The sequence below is a fragment of the Octopus sinensis genome, linkage group LG7 (genome assembly GCF_006345805.1).
Source record: "Octopus sinensis linkage group LG7, ASM634580v1, whole genome shotgun sequence".
NCBI classification, from domain to species: Eukaryota; Metazoa; Mollusca; class Cephalopoda; order Octopoda; family Octopodidae; genus Octopus; species Octopus sinensis.
The window spans coordinates 47,266,590-47,281,707 of NC_043003.1; the positions used below are offsets into that span (position 1 = coordinate 47,266,590).

Here is a 15,118-nt window from a genome sequence, read left to right on the forward strand (position 1 = left end):
CATCAACATTACTAACAGTGTCAATGGTGTTAATTAAATGCTAAGATTTTAATGTAAAGGCCATAAGATATTATAAACACTACCAGTGAACTTGTTGCTCCTTGCTATTGTAAATTGGTGCTTATAATGTCTAATATCATCATTAGTAGTAGTAGTAGGAGTAGCAGCAGCTATATTAATACCAATCTCTCTTTCCATATATATTCTAAACAAACAGCAGCACTTTTTGTTTTCTTGACATATGCCAGTTCTCTTATAATGTAATACATATATTGTTTCTTTTTTCAGAGTCCCAAGAGAATAGTACCAGATCTTATCCCAAGGCCTGATTATGCAGATCAGGCAGAAGGTTTGTTGAATTTTTAACATTAAATTTAGTTCAGCAGCAGCAGGCAGTCTTGTGTGCATGCGTGCTAACATTCCTTGCAAGAATGAGTGTATGTGTTCATGCTGTACTTTTTTTTTTTTTGCGGTGGGTGTGGAGTGTATAGATTTATGGATTTACTCCTTTGCTCACTCAAATTTATTAAGGTGTCTTTCCATAGCTCCAAAACAGTATACTCTAAAGCTAGCTCGTATCTTTGCCAAGTTCTTCAGTCTCTGTCTATCTCTTTCTTTCTCTCTCTCTCTCTCTCAAAACATACTGGTGGCGTTCCATCCCTAGAAGTACTATTCTCTCTGACTCCTCAAACTACTGATCGTCTCGCTCTCTTCTAACATTACAAAAGTAATCGAAACAGATATCAACGATCACTTTGAGTCTGTCCATTCTCTCTCTCTCTCACCACCACCACCTGTACATCTTCTGTTGAGCTAAATCTACCAGTGACTTGCTCTCCTATCTGACTAATTATTAGTAGTTTACTCTTGAAAACTTTAGTAGTGGCAATGCTGTTGCACTTGCCGTACCCAAATTTCCATCTGTCTCTCATTTATTTGGTTGTGCAATTGCATCATGCACTGATGATCATTCCAATCTATAACTTATTAACACCCACCATCTTCAGGATATTCGTTTCAAATTTTGGCACTAGGCCAGCAATATAGGGGGTGGGGTGCAAGTAGTTTACAATGACCCCAGAGTTCAACTGGTACTTATTTTATCAACTCTGAAAGATTGAAAGGCAAAATCAACCTCAGCAAAATTTGGACATTGAAAGGATGCAAGGCAATTTGAACTCGGAACATAAAGATGGACAAAATGCTGTGCCTGGCATGCTAATGATTCTGCTAGCTTGCCACCTTAATCTCTTTAGTATATTAGTTTTGAATTTTGGCACAAGGCTAGCAGTTTAGGGGGAAGGGGCAAGTCGTTTACAAGTTGATGACAACCTTACTTCTACCAATAACACAAGATCAATTACTACATTAATTAGGAAAACAATTTTGTACCCCACTATTTCTCAACATAACACAATCAAAACCCTCAGAGCTGGTAGGCTTCATATATCCCTTTATTAGCAATTTGCACTTATATAACATGGCTAAAACATCATCACAAAGGAAAATTATAGTTCCTTTGCAGAGCCAAGAATTATTTCATTCTCAACCAGTTGTCTGTCCTTAACAAAGTTCACATAAACACAAATTGGAGAGCTGCTCAAATTTATGAGGTGATGCTGCAGTTATACACACTAACTTCTTGTATCAAATCCAAAAGGCCATTTAACTGGGTGGAGAAGATTCAGTTATTAGTAGGTTTCAACTATTGACTCACAGATGTACTGCTTTATCATTTTGACAATCCTTTTTCTATTACAATGACTTCTGCTCCTCTGAAGTAATTACCTCTATCCTGGTGCACATCAAGCCTATTTTTTTTATCTTGCCACTCTTACTGTATCTCACTTCTCAGATGTTAATTAAACCCTTGCAATATTCAGAAGTTTCTTCCCTACCCACATTTGATATATAGGTGTTCCAGGTGAATATACCATATCAATCTTACCTGTCTGGAAGTAGCTGCAGCAGTCATGGACACTACCATCTGAGTAACTTATGCTGATTGAAGAGTGAATGATAGAGAGGATGGTAGTTGAAAAGGAATAAAAGAGGAAAGTATGGAAAAAAGATGGCAAGAGAATTAATTAGGTGGGAATAAAGCAAGTATGAAAGGTTAGAAGTTGCCAAAGGTTGTGTGTGTGTGTAAATATTTGAGTCACTTAGTTTACTCAAATATTTACACTCAAGTTCAGCCTGAGTAGGATTGTGACGTTTAGACAGTCAAATATATTAGAGCAAGTTGAAATTACACCATCTAGAATATATCATATTTCTATCTGGTTTGAAATCACATTCTGTATAGGAATGGTAGATAAAAGATAAATAGGAAGCTACCAAAGCAGATGTGGACAAGGCTCCATATGTGATAGTCTCAATCCCAGAACTATTATTAGGGATGGTTGGCAACCTGCCTCCTGTGAAATGAACTGTCAATGGGCAACTTTTTATTGTATCAACTGCAATGATATGGGTGCTTTCTTTAAGATTGTGTCAAGTTAACCTGTACATACTGTAATAATATCTTCATTCAGGATATACAGGTGCACTACATGATGCAGTGCTTCAAATGATTGCTTTGTAGACTGTCCTTTCCTCTTACACCCTATTTAGCCTTTTATCACCTTGTTATCACTGCTGTGATAACATTTTAATTAAGAACAAAACAAACATGCTTTAGGCTCTGTTTTTTAAACTTCATTTTTTTCTTCTTGTTCATGTTTTATCTGTTATGGACTTGTACTTCACTGAATATAAACCTGTCATCTTTATTTTTTAACCCTTTTGTTATTGTATTTCTGTTGAATTATACTGCCTTTATTTCAATTAATTCTAAAAAGAATGAAGAATTTAGTAAACTAACTACGTCATTATTAAGCAGGTATTTGGAACATAAATTAACTTGAAATTTTAGTGGAAGGTTTTAACTTAACCACTTTAAAACAAAAAGTTTCTTTAGTAGACCCAGGAGAAATTTCAGACTGGTTGGTATTAAAAGGGTTAATTTCGTTAAATATGATATCTATCTAAGTCATGTTTTTACCTTCTCAATTTTAGGAATACCAATCTCAGAACGACAAATGAAAGAGACTACTGGTATTAAAGTCTTGAATGAAGAAGAACAAGAAGGAATGCGTTTAGCCTGCCGGGTGAGTTTAACTCATCTAAGTAGCGTTCATTTATTTGTAAAGTTTTCCATAAAATTTTTGGCAGATATGAGTGTAGCTTATTGACTAATTAATATTCTTGGACCTGGTAGTTACTGACCCACTTAATAGTGCCTAAAACTAATGCGTTGAGTGAGTTTAATTAGTAGAGATTCTTACATACTATAGGTTATCGTAAAGGATAAGCTTGAGAATCCAATGGAACTAGTGATGTGCATCAATAACAATTAGTCAGTGGGCTAATTTGATAAGTGAATTTATTGTGAGTGGGGCATAGAATCTAACAGTTTAGGCCCTGCCCTTGAACTAAGAATGAGAAAAAGTGTTTTTTTTTTCTTTCTTCGCTCTCAGATTCAGTACAAAACATTATCCTCTACATTCCTCACAAAATATATATGTTATGGTCCCCTGTTGTAAAGAGTTTGGTTAGTGATGTAACAGTATTGATGAAAGATATGATGAAGAGAGGTGGCTATGATGCAAAGGATTATGTATATATATATATATGAAGTTGAGGAATTGCAGTTTTTTATTTATTTATTTATTTATTCATTGCACAAGGAAAATTGGCCACACCTAGATCTTTTACATGCTCTGCAAGAAGGTTGAGACTTGTACTGAAAAAAGTGAACAAGTGTTATAGTTCTATGGGGCAAAGTATTCTGTGAGTGAAACCAGAGTTGGCTGTTGTTGTTTAGCCAAAGATCAGCCCTGATCCTGTAGATCAAAACTGTATCAGCCATGAACACTCACCAAATCTTTATTTTAGATGTAGTACATCTAGGACTACATTATCTTATATATCCTTCCATTTCTGAACATAATACTGATGGTTTTTGGAGATTTGGTTGTTATTACTAGCAAGTTGGGCAACTACTTTACATGCTTCTTTGGATTCCAGATACTCCTTTATTGGCCCAGAATGACATGTACAGTAAATGTTGGTGTGCTTAGTGATTGGAAGTATGTTGGTGTGTGAAAAGTTAGTAATCAGCTAGATACTTGCGTATGATGCAATTTAAAATATTTGTGCATGTATGTGTCTGTAGCAGCTACTCTGTTCAGGATGGATGAGCAATATTTACGTGTCTTTTATTGAGTATCAGCAGTTGTTCAAAGAATTTTCTGATCCTAAAAAAAGAAATCTATCATTTGAGATGCAATTTATTTTATGTTATAAAGATTATTGTTGCAGTGAATGAGCGTTGGAGATTGTCAAGTCTATCAGTTACCTTGAGTGGATTTCATAGGCAGAAACTGAAAGAAGCCTGTTGTATATATGTTTGCATGTCTGTGTTTGTCCCCCCAACATCGCTTGACAACCGATGGTGGTGTGTTTACGTCCCCGTCACTTAGCGGTTCAGCAAAAGAGACCGATAGAATAAGTACTAGGCTTCCAAAGAATAAGTCCTGGGGTCAATTTGCTCAACTAAAGGTGGTGCTCCAGCATGGCCGCAGTCAAATGACTGAAACAAGTAAAAGAGTAGAAGAGTAATCATGCATTTCAGTGAAGTGGTTAATTCAAATTAATGTAGGTAAATAAGCATTGTTTGACAGAGTAATCTGAACACCAAAGGGTTAAGCAGGAAGTTTGTATGATAAAACCAAGAGTAGTCTCAGGTGGGTTGGCATCAAGAGTTAAAGCTGTTACATTAAGTGATCATCTCTTTTTCTTTATGGTAGTATTATTGTGTCACAATTGTGTTTCCTCGACATGTTTTGTGATTGCATTTTGGATATTCTTAATTAGTCTCTGTTGTCTTGTCTGTGTTGAAAGATTTTTTTTTTTTAATATGTGGTGTTTTTGGAAGTAGTGTTTAGTGTAGTTGTGTGGGCTTCCTGCACCTAGGCAATGACAAGATGGTCATGGTTGGAATGCTTTTGAATGGAGGTCTGCTTCATCAGGTCTCAAGCTGGGGTTATAAATATCAACAACAACAGCAACTAGAATCAACATCTTTGAAACCTTTCTGGTTAACATCTTCTGTTCTAGCACTGATCTCTCTTTTTGTATCCAAAATGGAGGTATGACAATAGTTGAATATATTCCTTGCTTACAGTATGAAATGCTGGACTCATCTCGTCTTCTCCCTCACTCACTCCAACCCTCTTCATTTATCAGCTCGGTAGGGAGGTGTTGGATGTTGCTGCCAAGGCAATACAAGTTGGAGTCACTACAGATGAGATAGATCGAATTGTGCATGAGGTAAGTTGGAATTTATTTACTCTGTATGTGTGTATATGCTTTTAAGTATGTGTGTGCATTTGTATATGTATATATGTTTGTACATGTATATTATGTATGCATAGGCGCGGGCATGGCTGTGTGGTAAGAAGCTTGCTTCCCAACCACATGGTTCTGGGTTCAGTCCCACTGCGTGGCACCTTGGCCAAGTGTCTTCTACTGTAAGGTGAAAACTGAAAGAAGCTCGCCGTTGTGTGTGTGTGTGTATGTATGTGTTTGTGTGTCTGTGTTTGTTCCCCGACCATCACTTGACAACTGATGTTGGTGTGTTTACATTCCCGTAACCTTGCAGTTCAGCAAAAGGGAATGATAGAATAAGTCCTGGGGTCGATTTGTTCGACTAAAGGCAGTACTCCAACGTGGTCACAGTCAAATGACTGAAACAAGTAAAAGAATAAAAGAATGTAATTATTATAATATGATGATAGTTTCACGTTTTTATCAAAGTGAAGGAAAATGATTTCTCTTATCAGATGTTGCTGTTGAGGTTTTTGAGTGCACAAGAGATATTGTAAAACATTAGAAAAAGAAAAGTAGTGAACTTTTATTCAAGCATATTGGCTAGCCATACAATCAGTCAGTAAGAAATACTGATGGGATTTTAAAGGGTTGACCACTAGGATGATAATGACATTTTAAATGTATTAATAGACTGTAAAAGGTCAAAAGAGGAGGAGGAAAATCGATTGTTTTATCTGGTATTCCTGTTGAGGCTTTAAGAGAAGCAATACATTATAAGTCATTTATATGCTATTAAAACAGCTGGTTGGTTGACTATGTAATCAACTGTTAAGAAGTATGGATTGGGTAATAAGTTGATAATATGCTAACTTGAGCATTTCATTGTTTCTCGCTACACGGTCAATTTGAGATAGGTATGACTGATTAAATTGCCATCAGTACATTTTATCAAATCCTTAAAGAGATTAAAACAAAATATATCTGATGGAGATCTGAATACAGACTGTGTAGAAAGGAGGAGGCGGATGATGATGATCATCATCATCATCAAGTCAGGGAGCTGGCAGAATTGTCAGCACGCCGGGCGAAATGCTTAGTGGTATTTCATCTGCTGCTACGTTCTGAGTTTATATTCCGTGGAGGTGAGCTTTGCCTGGGGGGGGGGGGGGGGGCGTCGATAAATTAAGTACCAGTTGCATACTGAGGTTAATCTAATCAAGTGACACCACCTCCCCCAAAATTTCAGGCCTTGTGCCTATAGTAGAAAGGATTATTATTATTAAGGCGGCGAGCTGGCAGAATTGTTAGCACACTGGATGAAATGCTTAACAGTATTTTGCCCGTCACTCTGTTCTGAGTTCAACTTCTGCCATGGCCGACTTTTCCTTTTATCCTTTCGGGGTCGATAAAACAAGCACCAGTTGTATACTGGAGTCGATGGAATCAACTCATCCCCTCCTCCAAGATGGCTGCCCTTGTGGAAAAATTTGAAACCATTATTATTATTGACATTGGCTCTGTTGATTAAATTGACTGGTAACCATAGTAACATAATCAGGATTTTAATATAAAAGGGTATTGGTTACCTAAATACCATAAAGCATTTTGTCCAATACTTCGCCAATTCTGTTATCCAGTACTCTTATAATGATTTCTAACATAGACACAGAATCCCAAATTTGAAGGAGGGAACAGTTGAATACAGGAGCCACTATAATCAACTACTATAGGCACAGGCCAGCAAGTTCAGGGGAGCAGATAAGACGATTACATCAACCCCAAAATTATGAAAGGCAAAGTCAACCTTGGTGGAATTTGAATTCTGGATGTAAAAACAATGCTTAGCAGCATTTTGTCCAGTGTGCTACTGATTCTGCCCGTTCACTGCTTTAATACTACTAATAATTATTATTATAATTAAACTAAGAAAGACCTGTAATACGCTAACTTCAATGCAGTCAGCTACATGATCCACACTTTGACAATGTGTGGGGAATGTTAGTGATGTATAAATATAGTAACTTTACAAATTATTGGCTTTTACCTTTGTAAAAGTTTTTGAAACTGTGATTAATAATTGAGTATCTACATTCAGAATACCAATTTAAATGGTTTGTTTCTGTTTTTACAGGCTTGTATAGACCGTGATTGTTATCCATCTCCTCTTAATTATTATGAATTTCCCAAATCTTGTTGTACGTAAGTACATTATTGTTGTTGCTTTTTTTTTCTTATAGTATTGATTTCTAACATAAGCATAAGATCATAAATTGTTGTGTATGTATATGATTGATTATTATATCAATCCAATACTTGATGGGTACTTATTTTATAGGCCCCTGGGAAAGTGAAAGGTAAGAATGGGATTTGAATGCAGAATGTAAAGGAAACTGGATGAAATGCTTCACATTATTCATCAGTGTTTCAAATTAAGATCTTGCTGAAAACAACTTTGCTTTTCAACCTGTTTAAAGCACAGAAAATAAATATCAAGAACATGCTGGGTGTTATTTCAGTTGACTTTACCTCTGATCTCAAAGTGTGTACTTTGTGCCAATTTAGAAAGTAATGGGTTTTTATTCCTGTTGACACTACAACGGTCAGAGAGTTGATGTATCCTAGACATGGTTATTGAGAGTTGAAAAATTTTTTTTCAAGCAACATTTTGATAGCTGTAAAGTTAGAGATGAGCTAATAATCTCCAGATCATCTGTGCTGCTAATGTTGTTGGTACAAGAATGTACATCACACACCATCTTTCTCATTTATACCCTTCTGTCTTGATTGCAAATCACTACTTTTGTTTTGTAGAAATGGAGAAATAGGAGAGTGCTAGACCTAATTCCTTTTATTATTCAGTTTTATCCCTCTACTTTCTAAGTTCAAATTGGAAAAGTGTTAAACTTTACCATCTCTGCTGATGTCTTGTAGTGACTTCACTTATACAACATTTCCAAAACCACTTTTAAAGTCTAAGATTCTTCTTTAGTGCTAGAAAATACTTCAGACCTGATCAGTTGCTGACCTTTTATAATGCTCAAAATATGCCCCACATTGAAGTACTGCTTACATTTGTGGAGCAATGCAGTTGCTATACACTAACTCCAATATTTGTGCAAGCATCTATAGCATGTTTGGTTGATACTAAGAAAGGCTATGCAGTTCTATCCTGCTGATAATACCATTTTTGTATACAGTTGTAGCTCCACACAGCCTAGACATCTTACATCAGACATGCAATACTTTTGTAACAGGGATTTTAAAGGCATTTTCTGCCAATCAGCAGCAAAAAGACACAGGGACTGCTTCCGCTTTGCTCAGGAACAACACACAATTAAAATTCACGATTTTTATCAATGACTAACAGCCTCGTAATTTCTAACAACCTATCATGGTAGCTACACATAAAGTGCTAAGAATGACCTCATAGAATAGTTGTGTGCAGAATTTTAAAAAAATATACTTAAACTACATATGAGCACAGGTGCAACCCTCATTAGAATACTGTTCACAAAAATCTGGGATTGCATCCCCAAAGCCACCTTCTGCGTCTTCTTTGCCACCTCTAGTACTTCTATGGCTTTTGTTAAACACACTAATAACTTTACTCTGTCCATTCTCCCCAAAACTGCAACCTTCTGGAATTGACAGCTCATCCTTACCACTTGCTAATGTGTCCCTTAAGTAAATATTAAAAAAAAAAACTGCATAAATTTCTTTTTTTCAAACTGCTTGCTAGACTTGATCATAGCAACATGTGAAAACCAACAGTTCAATGATGTGTATGTGTGTGTGTGTGTGCGAGAGGAGAAATTAATAGTAGAGAAACTTGAAATATATTTTACTTTTAATGTATCTGCTCTTCATTTCACTCTGTCAAACTTTCACTCTATTAACAATTGAACTTTGTTCTTGTGTAGGTCTGTTAATGAAGTCATCTGCCATGGCATCCCTGATATGAGACCACTTCAAGATGGAGATATTTTGAACAGTAAGTAGTTTGATTCAACTGTGTGTGTGTGTGTGTGTGCATTGTGATTTTGAAGTTCAAGTGGGAATCAATTTTATCTTTCATTCTTCCGTGTTTGATACTGTGTCTATCCCAGTTTTAGAGTAGGTATGTTGCATCCCTGCCTATCATAACAGGCAACTAAAAGAGTTGACAACAAGAAGAACATCTCACCATAAAACACTAATCTCAAGAAAACCATCAAACCCATACCAGTATGAAAAAGTGAACATAAAAACACTGCTGCTACTGTTAATGGTCCTCCTCTTCTTTTCGTGGTTGATAAAATAAGTGCTAGTTAAGTACTGGAGTTAAGATCTACTACATCCACACCAAATTGGTGGCTTAGATATTATTATTGATTATAAACAATTGTAAGCAAAACATAGTTATAATAATTACTATTATAATTTAGAGTACGACAGCAAACTGGCAGAATCATTAGATTATTGAATAAAATGCTTAGCACCATTTCTGCTGATTCATTAATTTCTGAGTTCAAATTCCACCGAAGTCAACTTTGCCTTTCAATCTTTCAGGGTCAATAAAATAAGTAACAGTTGAGCAGTGGCATCAATGTAATTGACTGGAGCAAGTTACAAGCTTCTGTTTTAACATCTACTTTCCATGCTTGGGGCAGGATTCAGTTGGCCAACTCAGAGCTTTATTTGAAGACACATGCCCAAAGTGCTGCAGTGGGACTAAGCCCGAAACCATGTGGTTGTGGATTGAACTTCTTAACCACACAGCCATATCTATTTATATAAAACATTGGTATAACTACATAACAAAATGTACATGTTTAACATTAATGCCACCAATACTGCACATTACAGGGTAATTATTTATCTTTTCTAGTCGATGTAACAGTGTATCATAAAGGTTATCATGGAGACCTGAATGAAACGTTTTTTGTTGGCCAGGTTAGTGAAGCCAGCAAAGAACTGGTAAAAACTACCTATAAGTGCCTGGAATTAGCTATTAATGAAGGTATGTTGATTTTTGTCTTTCCAAAACACCACCATCGCATTTTTTACTTCAGTTTTTCTATTTATTCATCTATCAAATTTTCAATTGCTATCAATTACTAATATGTATCTTTGTTTTTCTCTTTGCATATCATACATTATGTATGTTTCTTGCCTGTTCTATAAATCTTCCTGCTATATTGTATTTATCTATCTATTTGTTCAAGTAACTACCAGTATATTTGTTCATCCACCTACCTTTATGTACCAATCTATCTCTTCTACTGTATGTTTATCCTATTAGTTCAAGAGTCTATCTATCTGCTACCACCTATCTACCTGTATTTCTTGTTTCTCCTCTACTTTTGCTCTGCTACTGTATTAATTACTCTCATTCTGTTTGTCCACTCTAGTGCGACCTAATGTCCGTTACCGTGAAATAGGTAACATCATCCAACAAAACGCTCAGGCTCATGGATTTTCTGTGGTTCGTGGTTATTGTGGACATGGCATTCACCAGTAAGTTTTTGATAATGTAGCATTTCTGAATAGAGGAAACGTTGAGGTTGTGGTAATGAGTGATGGTGGTGGGGATTTTTGAAGGTGAGATAATAGTGTGCTGATGTGAAGGTTGTTACAATGGCATGATGGTGTTGAGACTGCCAGGTTAACCTGAGTGGTGGTGGTGTTGAAGTACACATTGTCACTGTTATGGTTTTGTACAGTTGTGAGGATAATGTAGAGGAACCGTGGTGGTGATGCTACAGTGTTCTTTTGTTGATGATATGGTGTTGATGTTTGTGTTAAGGCTTATGCCAACCATCCTAGTATGCAAAACTTTAAAGTAAAAGAAAGATGTCAAAGATAATACTTTTGTTTTCCTTCTTTAGGTTGTTCCATACTTCACCAAGTGTACCTCACTATGCTAGTAAGTATTCTAAGATTTTGTCATTAATCTGTTAAAATTAAACAACAGAAGCAAAAAGATGTTATCTTTTCTACACTCTCTATTCTGTCTGTTATAATGTTATGCATACACACATATTCAGGGACATATATAGAAATATGCAGCTGTATTGTCTGTCTCTCTCTGTACACAAATGCACATTCTACAACAGGATTGTTGAAGACATTTAGCTAACTTATTAAGAAACAACTACTGAAAATGAGAAATTTCTAATTTCTAAAAGTATTAGCTTTATAATTTAACTAAATGTTTTTAACAATCATGTTGAGAAATTTTTGTGTGTTTATTCCTGTAAATATATTTATACATACTGAGAAACAAACTGATAACACTTGTCATATTCTTAAGAAAATATTTGTGTGTGCATATGCATGTGTTATTATATAGAGAAATACAAAGCAGAGAGAGAGAGAGAGAGAGAGAATGCCTGGACAGACAAAAAGAATGGAGAATCATATTTTTTTCTTTCAATGTTGTAATAAGCTACTTCTTTTAAAAGATCAATTTGTCTAACACACGTGGACATACCTACAAAGTCAGAAAACAACACAGCTCCCATGACTTTCAGAAACATTTTTTCACGCTCAGAGTTGCTGAAGCATGGAATAAACTGCCTGCGTCAGTTGTTGACTGCCATGACATTGCATCCTTTAAGGCCCTCATGCTTTCCGAAATCCGCCGAAACTACACCTGATTATATATACACTTTAGATGAGTTGTAGTGCACCTGAGCACTGTACACAATTATTATTATTATTATTATTATTATTACCTCAAACTCTCATCTAATACATGAGTAACCCACATACTCTACAAGCATTGTCCACTTCAGTTTCCACCATTCAATCATTTCAGAAAAATTAGCTGAATGATGATTTTCTTAGTCTTTTTTTATATCTTTCAACTGCTTCATAAACTTAATTCACTCTTTAGAGACAATACATCATAAGATGGCAATGGACTGTATTAAAAAGATGATAAAAAATTTTCTATATTTTGATCTTTTAAATGTTTGTTTTATTTCAATATTGTTTTATCATCTTTTATTTCAGTTCTAGCATATATACTTATTTTTTCAATAAAGCAAATATTGCTTATTCCAGGTATAGTAAAACTGGTCATGCACTGGTTAATTTTGAAAATAACGAAAAATATTTTACAATATTTTTCATTATTATTAAACCAATAACATGAAATTTTTAATTTAGATCACAGGAAGTCTGTAAAGATGATCTCTGGCAGACTGGTATCAGAAGCAATATTTACTTCTCTCTCTTTTTTTTTTTTTTATAGAAAACAAAGCTATAGGTGTGATGAAGCCTGGCCACTGTTTCACCATTGAACCCATGATTTCTGAAGGTAAGTGGATTTAGAAGTACTTTCAATGGGATTTCACTATGGCCCTTCCAACCTTATGTGATATTCTCTCTGGTCCTAATTTCAACTCTGAAAATTATGGCAAGCATTACAATATTGACCAGACGATCAAATCTTGTCATATACTGCTGGTCACAATATGCTTTGCATTGACTTAACTTTTAGACGAATAGTGTTGACAGTGACTTTGAAGTTTCAATTTGCTTAGCCGTCATCAGACTGTAGTATATATTTGAGTTCATCTTGGTAAATTTACTTTCCCTGGGGTTGGAGCTTTGTCAGATGATAATTAGGTTGGAGGGTGAACTCTTGAGTTTTTTTTCTTTGAGAACATTCATCTATAACATAGCCAGGATTCCATCATAGTAAACACTTGGGTTTTTTGTTAAAGCCTGGAAAAAAGTAAAACATATATATATGTATTTGAGATTATTTTTCTTTCCCTTTAATTTTTCTTTATTTTTTCTTTTCATCTCATTAAGGAACATGGAGGGATGAAACTTGGCCTGATGGTTGGACTGCTGTCACACTTGATGGTAAAAGGTCAGCTCAGTTTGAACATACGCTTCTTGTCACTGAGACTGGCTGTGAAGTGTTGACTAAACGACTAACAAATGATGGACAGCCGCATTTTTTCGACCAGTTGTAGCAGGAGTGTTGTTGGACAAGCGGAGAAATTCAAAGATTTTTTTTTTTTCCTCCACTTCTGTTCCTTCTTTTCTGCTTCATTAGAGACTATTACTACTACTACTATTACTATTAACAATAATAATAATACAAAGGAGGAAGATGAATAAAGTACTGTAAAAATTAATCCGTTTTTTTTTATTGTTTTATATATATTTTCCCTGTTTTAATCTTTTTTTAATGAATCTGTACCATCCGAATGTGGTTGATGCCAGTGCCTCCTGACTGGCTCCTGTGTCAGTGGCATGTAAAAAAGCACCCACTACACTCTTGGAGTGGTTGGTGTTAGGAAGGGCATACAGTTGTAGAAACCTTGCCAGATCAAATTGGAGCCTGGTGCAGCCGCTGGTCAAACCGTCTAACCCATGCCAGCCTGGAAAGCAGACGTTAAACAATGATGTATATTGTTGAAGCAGTTTCTAAGTCATCATCGTTTAATACCCACTTTTCCATGCTTGCATGTGTCACAGAATTTGTTGAGGCAGATTTTCTATGGTTGGATGCCAACGCTCAACTGTTTCCAAGCAAGGTAATATTTCCCTCATGGCTATGCATGTTTTTCGCAGAAGATCAGCAAACAACGTGTGGTAAGTAGCTTGCTTACCAACCACATGGTTCCGGGTTCAGTCCCACTGAGTGGCACCTTGGGCAAGTGTCTTCTACTATAGCCTCGAGCCGACCAAAACCTTGTGAGTGGATTTGGTAGACGGAAACTGAAAGAAGCCCATCGTATACATGTGTATATATATAATGTATATGTGTGTTTGCGTGTCTGTAACTTGTAATGTCAACAGCAATATATAGTCACTGATTTACAACAAACAAAGGAGCTAGTTGTAAAATCTCATGAAGAGATCAGAATAGTAACTATACTAACAAGTAAAGTCAATCGCCACATCATAGTGGCTGTTCCATTTTGACCCCAGGAAGATCTTTTCCTTTTGAACGGCACATGTCAACACAATACCCTTCCCCAACCCCTAAATCTAAAATAGATTGAAATGCGATAGATCAATACTAGGGTTATAATTATGGGTGACATTTTCATTTGACACCGCTAGAAAAAATCCCATTTTCCATAGCGGTATCATATGAAATTGTCACCCATAATTATAACCCTAGTATCGATCTATTGCATTTCAATCTATTTTAGATTTAGGGTTAGGGGTGGGGGAAGGGTATCTTTTTTTCTTCGCAAATGTAAATAAACCCAATCTGTTTCTTAAACGAGAGACATATTCATACAGCACGGAATGTTTTCACCCCAAATGGAGGTCAGCGATTGGTTAAAATTGCCGAAATGCTTGAAATTAAAGTGGAAATATGTTACAACATATAGAATTTTCTCAATAAAGCCAAGAAAAAAATGATGTTTTATAAACACATTCTACCAGTATACGAAGTTTAAAAGTGTTTAGTTAACTAGAAATTGTGTTGACATGTGCCGTTCAAAAGGAAAAGATCCAGATCTTTCAAGACATTCTCACCACCCATCTCTTTAACTGCAGTATTTTACTGCTGCTGTAATTAAATGTGAGAACTACACACTTCATTAGTATCTTCCTCATATCTATTCTTCTTACTTCCTGGAACCATTTCACTTTTTATCAATTCCTTCTTTCTTAACACTGTCCTTTCCATCACTTTTTACATTGATCACTCTCAACCATACCTCCTCTCTCATTCGCTTATCCTCTGTACCATGATTACTATTCTGCTGCTCCTTCTCCCGCACTG

General features: G+C 35.8%; 1 protein-coding gene across 1 annotated transcript in view; it reads left to right on the plus strand.

Moving 5' to 3' along the window:
* Positions 1 to 13,508, plus strand: part of LOC115213924 (methionine aminopeptidase 1) — a 30,185-nt gene extending 16,677 nt beyond the window's left edge. Inside the window, exons 4-13 of the mRNA XM_029782918.2 lie at positions 289 to 349; positions 3,058 to 3,149; positions 5,290 to 5,373; positions 7,505 to 7,572; positions 9,294 to 9,364; positions 10,241 to 10,372; positions 10,764 to 10,869; positions 11,241 to 11,278; positions 12,611 to 12,676; positions 13,177 to 13,508. Coding sequence (XP_029638778.1) covers positions 289 to 349; positions 3,058 to 3,149; positions 5,290 to 5,373; positions 7,505 to 7,572; positions 9,294 to 9,364; positions 10,241 to 10,372; positions 10,764 to 10,869; positions 11,241 to 11,278; positions 12,611 to 12,676; positions 13,177 to 13,343 — 885 coding nt within the window. The 3' untranslated portion in view covers positions 13,344 to 13,508. The remainder of the gene's footprint in view (positions 1 to 288; positions 350 to 3,057; positions 3,150 to 5,289; positions 5,374 to 7,504; positions 7,573 to 9,293; positions 9,365 to 10,240; positions 10,373 to 10,763; positions 10,870 to 11,240; positions 11,279 to 12,610; positions 12,677 to 13,176) is intronic.
* Positions 13,509 to 15,118: the final 1,610 nt, after the last annotated feature.